The sequence below is a fragment of the Cnephaeus nilssonii genome, assembly GCF_951640355.1.
Source record: "Cnephaeus nilssonii genome assembly, chromosome: 12".
Lineage (NCBI taxonomy): Eukaryota > Metazoa > Chordata > Mammalia > Chiroptera > Vespertilionidae > Cnephaeus > Cnephaeus nilssonii.
In genome coordinates this window covers 13,875,352-13,890,083 of record NC_137083.1, presented here as the reverse complement: position 1 = coordinate 13,890,083, position 14,732 = coordinate 13,875,352, and the positions used below count along the sequence as shown (strand labels likewise).

General features: G+C 43.5%; 1 protein-coding gene across 5 annotated transcripts in view; it reads right to left on the bottom strand.

The window, feature by feature from the left end:
- The window catches only part of RAPGEF5 (Rap guanine nucleotide exchange factor 5), a 199,450-nt gene that overhangs the window by 90,036 nt on the left and 94,682 nt on the right, over positions 1 to 14,732 (bottom strand). For 3 of the 5 annotated variants that reach the window (XM_079786281.1, XM_079786282.1, XM_079786285.1), the window contains 2 exons: positions 10,816 to 10,889; positions 1,383 to 1,508 (listed from right to left, as the gene is read on the bottom strand). In XM_079786281.1, the coding sequence (XP_079642407.1) occupies positions 1,383 to 1,508; positions 10,816 to 10,889 (200 nt within the window). The remainder of the gene's footprint in view (positions 1 to 1,382; positions 1,509 to 10,815; positions 10,890 to 14,732) is intronic. The other 2 variants (XM_079786283.1, XM_079786284.1) reach the window with 1 other exon arrangement.

Here is a 14,732-nt window from a genome sequence, read left to right as displayed (position 1 = left end):
AAATGCCCACATCTAAACTATAACATGCTTTTATGTCATCATTCATGAAGATTCAGCCTGATTTCAGAGATGCTAAAAGGTGGGAGAGATGTGCATCTTGAAATCAATGAAATATGGCATATGAAAACTGTTGCTCTTTTAATTAAAATTATCAAAAGGAATACTGTTTTTGAGAAACTGAAGCCATGGGCTGGGATATTCAAATATGCTAAGGACATGGAAGGGGTGAGGAGTCCGTCTTTGATGTTGTCAACCTTCAGGACTCTTAACAACATAAGTAAGTCCCTAAACTTTCCAATGGTGCCCAGCAAAGTGCAGGCTCCGGAGAGCTCCATTGGTCAAGTCAAACAGTCACCCCCGAAACAGTTCAGCTACGAGGCTCGGAAACTGCGAGGTTTTCTGTCCCTTGCAACACCAACTGCTCTGATCCGAAGGGAGGTGTGGTTACTGCACCAACCAGCCTGCTATCCCGGAACAGGCTCCTCGCCTGCTCAGCAAAAGCCTGGCCTTGGTACGGACGGCCTTGGAGCAGAAAAGGCATGAATAGCTTCTCCCCCCTCGGAAAGGGTGGAAAACAAAATTCCAAGGAAAAACTAAAGCCAGAGAAAGACATGTTTATAAGCACTGAGGAATGTTCCCTCCATGAGCAGCCCTGGCTAGCTCGGCACCGAGAGTGAAGGCTTACAAACAACAGCAAAAGTCAACGGACGACCATGTGCAGCAGAAGAAAGCGGCTCCATTGTCTCCCGGCCGTGACGGCAGTGGTCTCGGTTCTGAGGCTCAAGCTGAATGACTGCTTTCAGGGGAACCCGGCCCAGCGGCCCTTCCTCCAGTTCCACTACGTGCGAACAACAGAACTCTTGTTGGGACACAAACATCCATAAGACACTGGGAAAACTCCCTGCTGACTGTCCCGCTGGGTGAGAGCATCTATCATCGGTCCTTCTCGTCTTGTCTATTTCTAGGGACTTAGGATACATTTGTTTGGTAACTAGAGCCACCCTTGTCCTAATCATAAAAAGTACACGTTCTTTCAAAATTCACATTCCACAAACTTTCTGATGGGATGAAATCCCCAAAGTCAAACTTGAAAGCCATCCGATCAGGACCATACGTAGACATGCGATCATAGCTGCCTCCATGTGTTCTTACATTTCTACGCGATTTACTTTTGAGAAGCGTTCTCTTATAAACCCAGTGGCATACACCACTGGCCTGGATGTCATTTTTACAAAGGAGGATGCTTTTTTGGGGGAGAGGGGGACATAAAAAGCCAAACCTTAAGGAATTTAAAATAAAAGGTTCTTTCCTTCAAGCATACAACCAGGCAGAAACATTTCCCACCCTTTCAAACGTGCACCCCCAAGAGGAAAAGGGCTTACGTGTTCAGATCTGTCCTGTTCTTTTTTGTCCGTCTGCAAAAACTGACAGTTCTCCCTCGCCAGCTTCTGGACCAGCTCGATGCGCCCGATGTCCTCTCTCTCCTGAAGCTTGCACATCACCCCTGCCTTCAGAGTCGGAGAAAAGGCAAAGATGTACTTAAACCCGCAGTCCCAGGACATGACACCGCCGCGGAGTTCACCCTAACGCACGCTCATCTTCTCTGTCGCCCGGATCCAGTCATGGTCGTGGTCCAAGAGTCGGCCTTCCCCAGATTGAAATTGTACGATTTTAACCTAGGAACGCCACTCCAAAAGTGTCACGGTGGAGAGCATGGATCGGTCTACTTGAAGAGAGCGAAGGGCAGAGCAAACTAAATCATTTGCTGCTAACGTGTGCTCCTGATATGCCGCTATTTGTTCCTGACAGCCTGTTTCCTGTTACATAAGCAAAGCCTAGCAAGAAGGTTAAAAACTCATGGGAAAGTTAGCCAGGAACCACTCCGGCAAAAAGGGCGAAGTGATACAGAGTTCTAAAAATAACAGGACACAGCCTCCTAATGTTTTAGCTCCACCGGATCACTCCATGTACAAATACACAATTAACAAGATCACAAGGTTTTAAAAATTTTTTTCCATAACTGGAAAGTTACTATGGGTTATTATTAGCAGAAGATCTCCAATGTTGCATAAAATATAGTGGAAAAGTTTATTAAAAATAAGCTGGAGCCCTGGCTTGTGTGGCTCAGGGGTTAGAGTGTCAGCCTGCACATGGAAGGGTCGCAGGCTCACTTTTTGGTCAAGGGCATGTACCTGGGTTGCAGGTTTGATCCCCAGCCCAGGTCGGGGCACGTGCGGGCGGCAATCAATCGATGTGTCTCTCTCATATTGATGTCTCTCTCTCTCTCTCTCTCTCTCTCTCTCTCTCTCTCTCTCCCTCACTCCTTCCTATCCTCCCTTCCTCTCTAAAAATCAATGGAAAAATATCCTCAGGTGAGGATTAACAAACAAACAAAAAAATCTGAAATAAAGGGCTTAAAATTTCATCAGGGTTTGGAAATGATCCATAAAACATCATATTTTTTATTACGCCAAAGTACCTGAGTAATAATAATATGGAGAAGAATCTGGGACTTTGATTAGACAAAAAATGTTTGTTATAACACAGGTTATGAACTGTTTCTGCTCAAATTCTTTAAAAAAGGCTTCATACTGACATATCAAGATATGATCTAATAAAGAAATCTAAAGTTCTCTTAGCAGGAACAGCCAAAACTGGAATTTTTGTTTTACCCAATACAGGATTTAAATCAACTCAGCAACATAACAAATATGGAAGAGGGGCCAGAACTGATCACAGCGCCATGGTCTTAACACTCAGTGATAAAGGTACCCATTTTGTTGAGTGGGCATCAGAGAAATGAGACCACACATGCCAAGCAATGGCTAAATCTTTACTCCCAGGGGCAAGGACATCTGCTTATCTAGCAGGTTCTCTGACAACTAGGAAGGAAACAAAAAAAGTCCATGAAGTGGCCTGAATCACCAACTCCCAGAGGTCAGCAAGTGGAATTCCTTCACCCAAGTCCGAGATTTATATTTACAACATCCTCATAAGAGGTATTCCATGTCCTGTCCAAGGTTGGACAGGCATCTGTTTATCTTAGGGCAGCCTGTGTACTTTGGAGAGTCAGAGTTCGTGGAAAGTCCCCTTCACACTGGACAAAATTCTTAAACCTCTGAACTTCAACCCATTTAAGCAACTGAAACTCTATTTCTTATTCAATATGACAATCTTTCAAATATTTAACTACCCATATTTATGATAGCCTCCTTTTAGCATTACACACACACACACACACACACACACACACACACACACACACACACATATATTATTCATTGACTTGTTCTTTCATTCACTCTTGCAACAGATTTTATTTGAGCAACAATCATGTGCCAAGGTCGACCATAGGTTCCTGGGATATAGTAGTGAACAACAACTACTCAGAGAAATTTCTATACCAAAATGATGAACATTATTTAAATGTTTTGACATTTAAAGGAATAAGTTTCTCTTATCTAGAAAGTTCATTTATGTCGACCATCTGTGATTTCTTCTCTCTCCACCCATGTCATCCTCAGTTGTAAATACTGTCCTGCTAGTGGAGAGAGCAGGCTGGTGACCCCGCACCTCAGGCCCTGCACCCTGGGTGTCTGTTCAGTAGAGTGAGGGGTTAGTCCTCATCGCTCTGCTCCTGGTGGGTAAGAGACGGAAGGGCACGTGTGGGGTTGGGGCAGGCTGGGGTGGTGCACAGGAGAAAGCACCACAGAGCCATCTCATTTGGCAGCGGGAATGAGCCTGTTGCCTCTTCTCACCAGCACAGGCTCACCAGCAACTGGGCTAAGTTCCCCGAGACTACAATTTGAAGAGAGAATCTTTCCTTCTGTGTGTGGGTCCCTTATAATATCATCAACGAGAAAAGGGTGGGACTGAGTGGAGGAAATTTAAGAAACCTTGACTATTTGGGGGTTTCTGTGTCACATGAGTTTTTAAGGAGCTTGAACCATTCTTCGTATCATGTGCTTAGGATTCTAGATACCGACTTTTCTTTCTACAGGAAATACATGTTTATTAGAACCTGATACTTGGGTGCACAAATTCTGTATTTTAAACACGAAATGCTGTTACTGAAAAAAAAAATGGGTTTCAGATTGACTTAATTATTTCATATTGATAATTAAATCATCTGATGACTTAAAAAGGAATACTGTTGTCTTGATTTTCTGGTTTCCACATCATTCCCAGATGCATTTTCACAAGATAATCAGTTCTAAGCAATCCTTACATAACACTTATTATCAAAAGAGGCTTCTCCATCCCCCGGAGAACTTTTAGCCCAGAGAGATGGCCACACATCCCCTATCATTCTGTAAGGCGGTTCTCTTTGGAAGTACCACACTGAACCAGATGTTTTCTGGAGCTCCCTTTCAAAACTCCATAATTTAGTGATCCGATTCCAAAAACCTATGAATTTATTCATACACTTTAGGAACTTAGCTCTGGCAGGAGAAGCAAGACAACTAACAGCTTTCGCTCTAGACTTTCACATGCCGGGCCTACTTGATTTATTGATGTGAAATTAATTATAAACAGTTTACCTAACACTATTAGGCCAGAAAAAAATTAATGTGTAAGGGTCAGAAGAGTTATTGAAGAGCCTCATTTCAAGGTCTGCTTTGGAAAAACAAATCTGTGTAATTTATCATTAAAGCTATTCATGATTTTCAGTATTTGAGAAGAGAAATGTTATGAATGTAAATGAAAAGTCTGTTTCCTTTATAAATGGAGTCATAAGAATGAATGTTGGGCTCATTTTTCAGTGGCAAAATGAAACTTGGACAGGATTCCCTTAGGAAAAGCTATGATGATAAATGAACAACCTTTATGACAAAAGGTGAAAGAGCACAGTTCTATGTCTGAAACATGTTCTACATTGTTGTACCTTTAAAAATCACTTAGAAAAAACAGCATGCAAAAACTGCCATCCAGGGAAAATCAGGATGGAAGAGTCCGCCTCCCATGAAGCACGTTAACAATTATAGAATGCAATTCCGTACAAACCTAGGGTATGAGAACGAATTCTTATCGATTATTACGTAATAGATTCATTTCTCTAAAAATTAAATCTTGAATAGAATTTCATAAAAAATGAATAATTTTTTTTTCATAAAAAAACTTTTTGTTCTTCTAAACAAATGGCAGACAATCCAAATGGCAGAATAAAACACTGATGTGCTGGGATGATATACTACATCACTCAATTGTCTGTATCTATTTCCATCACAGAAAATATTAAGAATTCTTTCCAGGAAAATTCAGAAGACAATTAATAATAATAAGTAACATTATTACTATTTATTATTATACGTTATTAGTCGTATATTAGGGAAGCAAGTATTCATTGTCTCAAATTTCTTCAGAGAAAGGAAGAAAACTAAGAAAAATTTCTTCCTGATTGGGGTAGGAGAATATCCTCTTTGATAATTGGGAAGGACCAAGGAGCATTCAGAGTGAACCTGCATTTGAGAGGAAGTGTGCTGGCAAAGGCGGTTCGCAATGCCCAGAGCATCCCTAGGACAGGCCTGGACCACCATGCTGGGCATCTCAGGGCCTCAGAAATCATTTAGTGCCTCCCAGGCACTCACTGAACAGGTGAGGCAATGCAAGTCCAGGGTGGGTCATTCCTCTGGTCCTCTTCTTTTGTGGAATTACTGGTGTTAACACAGCACGCTGAGTGGAGAGACCCATCCTATACAAACACTATGTGATACTATGGCCTGCAGAGAGCATGCAGGAAGCAGGGGAGAAGGCCAAAACCATGGTTACATGGAATTTGTTACTGTGATTTCCCTCAAATATTTTCAAATATACTCGTATAATTTTCTCTTCTGATGAAACTAAATATATTATACTAGAGGCCCGGTGCACGAAATGCATGCATGTGTAGGGTCCCTAGGCCTGGCCGGTGGTATCTTCACATATATATAGGTATTTACATAACTGACGAAGCAAGGGGTTCACTCATTACATATATTTGGTTCCTTGAACTTTCAGACTAGAATAGGGAGGTCACCAATATTTTATCTTGTGTTGATGTGAAAGTACAGCTCAGATCTGTACATATTATTGACCATACAGCTTAGCTGCTAAGCAGGGCAGCAAAGTTGACAGATAACAAAGAACTAAAAAACCAGAATAAGCAAATTCTAATAAATTCTAACCTAGAGGATTTAAAAGGATCACCTATTTTCTATAGTACCTAGCACAGCCTTACATAAAAGCTTTCCTCAGTCCATTAAAGAAAAGTCACACTTTGGCTACTGACAGATTAATCTTCAAATATTTGGCAATTAACTTGTTTAACTAACAGTTATCACCACTTAATCATAAAAAAAGCCTAATATGCAAATTGTCCCCACGGGAGTTCAACCGGGAGACCCATCGCTCACTATGATGTGCGCTGACCACCAGGGGGAGGCACGGAACAAAGGAAAGCCCCAGCTGGCAGCCGGAAGGCCCCGATTGGCCCTGATCACCAGCCAGGCCTAGGGACCCTACCCGTTCACGAACTTTGTGCACTGGGCCTCAAGAATTAAAATAATTGATTCCAATGGGCCGAGGGGACAATGGAAATAATTACTAAATCTGGTTGTCAATGGCCTCCTGAATGAAAGTGAGAATTTCCAAAGTTTGACATGTTATAAATTACTCATTGAAGATCTCATGAAATTGGAACCTGGCAAAAGTCTAACGAATCTTTATTCTGATAAAGATTCTTTAATCCTTAGTCCTGTAGAAAGAGTTACAACATGTGAAGGGCCAAAAATGGTATGTGAGCATGTGAAGATCCCATAACGGTAGACAGAGGGTGCTATGGCAGCCGGCCACCTTAGACACCTTAATATTCAACCAAAGAGCAATGTGCCCAACGATCATGATGATAATGACAACTCATGAGGCTACATTTTTTTTGAGTACTACGTGCCAGGCACCTACCTAATTACTTCCCATATACTCTTTTAATCTTCAAAACAACTCAACAATTACCCCCACTTGACAGATGTTAGAAAGGCAGTTTCATACCGTGGTTAAAAGCAAGGATGCCAGAGCCAGACTTCCTTGGTTTGATTTACCAGCTCATCTGTAAAGCGGTGATATTTACATTATCTGCCTCATAGGGTTTGCTCTGAGGTTTAAATACATTAATAAAAACAAAGAGCCTAGAAGAGTGCCGGTGCATATGAAGCGTTAACTCCCGGTCCTAGCACAGCAAGGCCCTGGGGCCCAGGAGAGTGGAGTCACTGCCCGCTGCGGAGGCAGAGCTGCATGGCCCCTGAGGGAGCGAGCGAGCTCTGAACCTCACAAATGCTGCCTGACAGTTATTGACACTCTTACCTGCCAGCATGGTGGGCATAGTTTATATTTCTTCTTTATTTTATTTTTTTGTTAATCCTAACCTGAGGATATTTTCCCGTTGATCTTTTAGAGTGGAAGAGAGAGGGAAAGACTGAAGGAAACATCGATGTGAGAGAAACACATCGATTAGTTGCCTCCTGCACGTTCTCCACCAGGGCCCAGGGGGAGCCTGCAACCAAGGTACGTGCCCTTGACTGGAAATGAACACAGGACCCTTTGGTCTGCAGGCCAGAGCTCTACCCACTGAGCCAAACCAGCCAGGGGTATGTTTCTTCTTTATAATATCTCCACTTTCCAGAGATGAAAACCAAGCATGCTACTCACTGCCTTGCACGGTGGGGACACTTTGGTGACAATGACACAGATGCTACAGGAACTCACAGGTTTAGAGTCATAAAGAACTTGCCTACAGGCACCAGCGAGGAGGAAGACGGGCTGGGAGGCAAACTCAACTCCGCATGCGCTCTCCACTGGACCCACACATCCCTGCATCAACACAGGGCGTTTCGTAAGCAGAAAAGATTTCTAGTGAGAAAAGGAAGAGTGGAACCACCACATCAGGGGAGAACTGGAGTTTTCTGGGAGGTGGGGAACCTCTGCACAAGGCCCGTTTCTCTGGGGTTACTGATGGCCTTACCCCTTCATACACCCAAAGTTTTCAGCAGCCTCGGGGCATTTATCCACAGTGAAATCTTTCATCCCATATGGGGAAGGAATGAAAAACCAGTTTCCACCGAACTTGTCTAAAATGGGCTCTGGAGTGAAGATTGCAATTATGTGATATATCAGAGAGCCTGGCATATAGGTGCTTGGTTAATCACATGTACATACATCAAATGCCAAATTAATGAAAGTGAATACATGTATACACACCCATAAGCACACGCATAATCTATTTCCAGTTCTGCGTAGATGGCCGATGGTGAAACTCTGAAAGTGTTTTGTTTTTTTTAAAAAATATATTTTATTGATTTTTTACAGAGAGGAAGAGAGAGGGATAGAGAGTTAGAAACATCGATGAGAGAGAAACATCGATCAGCTGCCTCTTGCACACCCCCCACTGGGGATGTGCCCGCAACCAAGGTACATGCCCTTGACCGGAATCGAACCCGGGACCCTTGAGTCCGCAGGCTGACGCTCTATCCACTGAGCCAAACCGGTTTCGGCTGAAAGTGTTTTTTAAGCTCACCTTACACGCCTTGAACTACTGATGATTCTCCCCAGAGCGTCTGCATAGACGGACCCACAGAATCAAAACAAAGCAAACACTCTGGTGCTTCTGTGTAGCAAAGCTTGCTCAGTGCGTCAGAGGAGGTGACAGCGGCTCCTTCCTTCAGCCGAGGCCTAGGACTCCCGTAACATGCATCCCAGTGAACTTAACGCATCACTTTCAAGCCTAAACAAAACCTGTTCTGATCTAATGACCGATGCCCTGGCTTCGGCAGGTTTCAGGATCTCATTGCCCTGTACATCCTGTGCGACTATGTCACTGCTGCTGAGGAAAAACCCCAAATCTCCAAGAGCGAGGTCTGTGTGTCCTTTGGAGACACAAAGAGATAAACGGGCATTAAGGCAGACTTTTACCCACAGAATTGGTTCAAAACAGATAAAGAATAACGACTTAAGTCCAGAAACATCTGTCCCACTAAAAACTTAGTGATTTAAGAAAACCTCAAGAAAGGAATGCCTGCCCAGGTTTGCTTGGAAGCCTGACATGTAATTTCAGCATGAACGTGTGGACTGCAGCGTTCTGAATATTACCACAGCAATTCCAAACAATTCCTGATGTGACCTCCACATTCCGACCTATGCAATCTTTTTTTTAAAATATATTTTATTGATTTTTTATAGAGAGGAAGAGAGAGGGACAGAGAGCCAGAAACATCGATGAGAGAGAAACATTGATCAGCTGCCTCCTGCACACCCCCTACTGGGGATGTGCCCGCAACCAAGGTACATGCCCTTGACCGGAATCGAACCTGGGACCCTTGAGTCCGCAGGCCGACGCTCTATCCACTGAGCCAAACCGGTTTCAGCCCGACCTGTGCAATCTTGACCGAAAAACCTAATGTGATTATTCTGCTTCCTTTTTTCCTTCTTCATTTTTTTATCCTCACCTGAGGATATTTTTTCCATTGTTTTTTTAGAGAGTGGAAGGGAGGGGTAGAGACACAGAGAGAGAAACATCAATGTGAGCGAGAGACACATCGACTGGTTGCGACCTGGGCCGGGGATCGAGCCTGCAACCGAGGTACATGCCCTGGACTAGAATCAAACCAACGACCCTTCAGTCCACAGGCTGATGCTCTAACCACTGAGCAAACTGGCTAGTGTTTTTTTTTCTTTTTACTTTAGCTTTATTGAAGTATAGTTAATATACAAAAAGTTGCACATATGTAACGTATACATTTTGATGAGCTTGAACGTATGTGACATTGAGACACCGCTGCCACAATCCTTGAAGGCCATTTCTCCTGCAGGGCAGAGCAGTTCCCTGCAGTGAGGGCTCACAGCGGGCTCGCGTGCTTGCAGGGTTTCTCCACCCCGTCTGCCTGAGTGTTGAGTCTGTCCGGTTTTTCTACGGGGCAGACCAGCCCATGGCTCTGCACATGCCACAGAAGTAGATTCACTGGGAGCACTCCTTTTGTGTTCTCACATATAATAAAATCCATCGGCTTATTTATTTTACATACTTTTCTCTTTAATACTCACAACTGTCCTATCAGGTAGGTTTATGGGTGAGTAATCTGAAATTCAAAAGGGTTGAGACCCCAGCTTACGGTAGCTAGCTATTGAGCCATGTCACATCATGCTACAGCTGGGTGTTGAGGGCAGTGGAATTCTGAGGAGTAGATTTGAATTACTGGGGACTTGCAAAAACTGTCTTTATATTGGGGACTTACAAAAGAGTCACCTGTTCTGCTTCTCTTCCCGCTGTTCCCACTAAAACCCTTTAAATGCCACGCATTTTCATGAGGTTAACAGTTGACCACACTAGGGTGTCCAAGATTTTATGCTGCAATAGTATTTGGAGGTAAGTTGCTACCCAAGGCATATCCATGCCATAATACTGGGGGTTGGCACAGAATCTCTGGCAGGTATGGCATCACATGGACCTGCCTGGCCACGCCCCGGCTGTGCCGTTAGCAGAGTCTCCTGGGCCTCTCCATGGGGTGGTCTGGCCCAGGGGGTCCTCTCTCCTGGTTCCTCACTACTTTCCTTGCCTTCTCTGGGAAGTGGAGTATGTCTCCCTACCTGTCTTTCCCCCACGAATAAAATTATAAATGTGACTTATAGAGCCTTTTTATTTTTGGTGAAATGTCTTTTTTTTTTTTAATGAAAAGAAGTACTTTATTCCCATAATGTGACTATTTTTCCAAAACACAAAACCTGCACTCTCTCACCTCTCTCAACACAAAGAAAGGGGCCCTGAGGGTGTCCCAGGATTGGTCCTACCTGAGGATCTGGAACACCGTCAGCTTCTGCCGCAGGTACGTGCTTGTCACTGCTCTCCTCGTCTTGTTCAATTGCTTAAATAAATAAAAAAGAACAATATTAAACACATGCAGCATCCTCAGAAAACCGCATCAGACCATTTTCTGGGTAGCAATTTGACAGGGAAAAAATGGTAGGTAGATTCACAACATGTAAATATTGGTACTATTACTTGGATAGAAATTTAAATCAGTGGAACTGGGCACTTTTCACATACATCTCATTTATTAAATCAAGGGCAATGGGAAACTTTGGTCTCATTCTCCTTTTCACCAAAACCTAACAAGCAAGACATCATCATGTCAGTTTCATTCTTCACCCAAAGGGAAATGGGGTGAAGAATGAAACTGACATGATGAAGGCTTCTATCAAGTCCATATGATAATGTCATTTTAATGTGATTTTTTGGCTAAGAGTTTAGTGTTATATAATAAAAGAAGTACAACATTGTATATTTGGGTTGCTCAATGCACGGTGACCACAAAATTCTGAACCGTGAAGCCTTGAGTCCACCTCGTCTCCCACATTCCCCCAGCATCTCCCTGTCCAAGTCCTCGTCTCCCTTTCTGTGCTGGTGCAATAGCATCCGACCACAAAGCCCCTGGTTCCAGCCTCTCCCTAACACAGTCCAGCGGGGGCACACCTGCTAAAACAATCACTCTCAAAAAATGTAACAAGTGCCATGCTTTGGCCTATGTATTGCTTATCTTATTGAGTCCGAACTCTGTTCATCATTGGAGGTCTATCTTGAACTCTCTAGCTCCCTCCTAATCTCCAACTTCACACTGACATTCAACACCAAAATATATGGTACCCAACTCTGATGCAGGCACAGTGATTTCATTATTTTTCTCCTTATACAGCTTGCTCTTCCATTTTAACCAATATTTATTGAGCATCTACGATATGCCTGGCACTGGGTTATCCCTGTGAACAAGACAGATACACCCCTGACCTCATGAAGTACACACACTAGCTGGGGAGACAGCCAATGAACAATAACCACTACTACAACTAATAATGACAATAGCAACAATAATTGTAAAAAAATACACTGGAATTAAAGATCATGATAAATGGGGGAATGACAGAAAACCATGTGGGAGAGGTCATCTGGAGAGGAGGGGGGGGTTGCTTCTCAAAAGAAGTGACATTTGGGCTGAGACCGGAAGGCTGAGATGGAGCCACCCAGGGCAAGCGTGAGTGATGCGATGAGACGATCCCGGAGAGAGTACAGACCACAGCAAATTCAGATTCTAGCCTGAGGACATGGGGAAGCACTAAGAAGTTTAACGTATTTTTTTGAAAGTGCTTTTTGCCTTCTTTGTGGAGAGCAGACTCACGAGAGTCAAGACAGGAGGCAGAGAGACCCGTTAGGTGACTGTGCTCCCATCCCGGCTGGAGAGGACGTAGGCTCAGACCAGGGAGGGGCAAGGAGCTGAAGAAACACGGAGGATTCGAGTTGTATTTTTAGACAAAATGGGCAAGATTTGCCAATGATTTGATTACGGGGGTGGAAGGGCGTAGGGGGAGGGGGGGAGAAACAATCAAGGATGACTCCTAAGTAGAATGAGTTATTGCTCATATCCATCATACCATTCATTCTTTTTGTCCTCTCCATCAAAAGCAGACCCAAAAAAAGCCCTCCCAGACCAAAAACATACCGACCCTGCTGACAGCGAGATCACCCGCTGTACTTCCGTCTTTGCATTGTTTTACATACTTTTAAATACGATGCTTTCTGCTCTGCATTTCTAAAAATATCATCTCATGTACCTTTTGCTTTTGCACGCCTCTTATGCCCGCCTAGACGCCGTGTACACAGGATGAGCTCTGTCACTACTGCTGGGATGAACAATTCCTCCCCAAGTGACCAAAACGGCACGGCTTGACTACACCTACTTACGTAAGTCCTGCCTTTCATACCTGTTTATCAAAAAAGAGCGGAGGGAAATTCTGTTAAACTCTGTGGATACCTAGGGTAACTCCTACCAGCTGAGCATCGAAAGGCATGAACCGTGAATGTGGGCAGAAGCTGTTCGGTTTCCAGCAAAAAGTTCCATTCATGCTCATTCAAAGGCCCCTGTTGCTACTGTGGTCTGATTAGGAGGAAACTTAAGAATAAAGAAAAACACGTTTTCTCTGCAAAACTGGAGGACAATACAAAGGACAATATAAAATATAGAATAACATCCTAAAATCCACTTAAAATGCAATGGGCTGGAGAAGTAAGGAACTCCACCTAGTTAATTGAAATAGTATAAGAATTCTTTCCTCATCCCATAATGGGGAGTAATTTTCTTTGGGGGGGGGGGCAATCTGATATTATACTCATGCGAGACAACTTCATCCACACGAAGTACCAAGAATACCTTGGCATATTTAATTTATGCTTCATTAGAATTTTTGTTCCTTCAAGTTTAAGTGTCAATGAAAGTGAAGAAAATTAAATTTTGGATTTTTTGTAACCTATTAAGTTTATGTTTTTAAAACAACAATGCTCTGGGGTAGAGGCATTTCTTTTCCTTACCTTATTATACTAAGAAATAGGACATGCAGAACAATGATAACAACGTCAGGATTGAGAGTTAACACTATCTTTTGAGTTTTAGGCAAAATTATTTATTTATTTATTTTGTTAATCCTCACCTGAGGATATTTTTTCCATTGATTTTTTTAGAGAGAGTGGAAGGGAGGGGGAGGGGGAAGGGGAGAGGAGGGAGGGAGAGAGAGAAAGAGAGAGAGAGAGAGAGAGAGAGAGAGAGAGAGAGAGAGAGAGAGAGAGAGGTGAGAAAGACACATGGACTGGTTGCCTCCTGCATGCACTCCAACTGGGGGCGGAAAGTGAGGAGTGAACCGGCAACCCAGGTATGTGATGTGCCCTTGATGGGGAATCGAATTCATGACCCTTTGGTGCCCTGGCCAATGCGCTAACCGCTGAGAAACACCAGCCAGGGCTAGGCCAAATTCTCAATACACATAAAGAGACTCAAAGGAAAAGAGATTAGCACAAAAGCATATTTGGGAGGAAAATCCAGTCCTATAGTTCTAGCTTCTCCCCACTAACAGTGCTGCATTCTTTGGTCACATCTTTGAAGACCTCAGTATTTGTTGCCCTGCATTACACCTTGGTTAACAGAGCAAAAATCAGACACACAAGCAAGTTAAGGGACTTGGCAAAGGAAACCCAGCAATGGATGTCAATCAGCATCACAGAGGGACTCTCCAGGGGCTGGTGGACTCTCACCACAGCGCCCTCATCATGAGGAAAAGACCCCAGTCTCTTCCAACACCGAGACAACATCGTTTTCTTGGAAATACTGAAAAATTATGACTCCAAAAAATGCATTTTAGCCAGTGGATCATATATACTAGTTGAGAACAAAAACTTAATTTATAGTGGCCCTTTTAAGGATCTATGATTTCCCCCAGGAAGTCTCACGTATGAAATACATAGTCAGCTAAAAGGGAGTGCTCTATGACCCTTTAGTACGAAGATTAATGTCAAGGAATAACTAAGGAGGCAGTTTCTCTCTTCATGTCTCCTACTGGTGCGGCTCATGCGGTGGGAGGAGGAGGAAGCAGTTATTTAGATTTCTGAGCTGAGTTTTCTTCTTTTATCTGATCAGAATAAGAGTGGGCTGGGAGCGATTTCCTCTGCAAATATTGATTCTGGGACAGTTCCCTCCAGGGCAACACGTACACGGGAATGACAGCGCCTGGGACCAGGGAGGCTCGGAGCCTAACTCTGCCAACACAAACCATTTCCTTATCTCTCAACCCACAGGGTCTAAAAGCAAGAAAAGGCCTTTGAAAATAACTCACCACAACAAAAGTCACAAGCACAAGATCAAAAAGCATAGACTAGTATTTTGAAC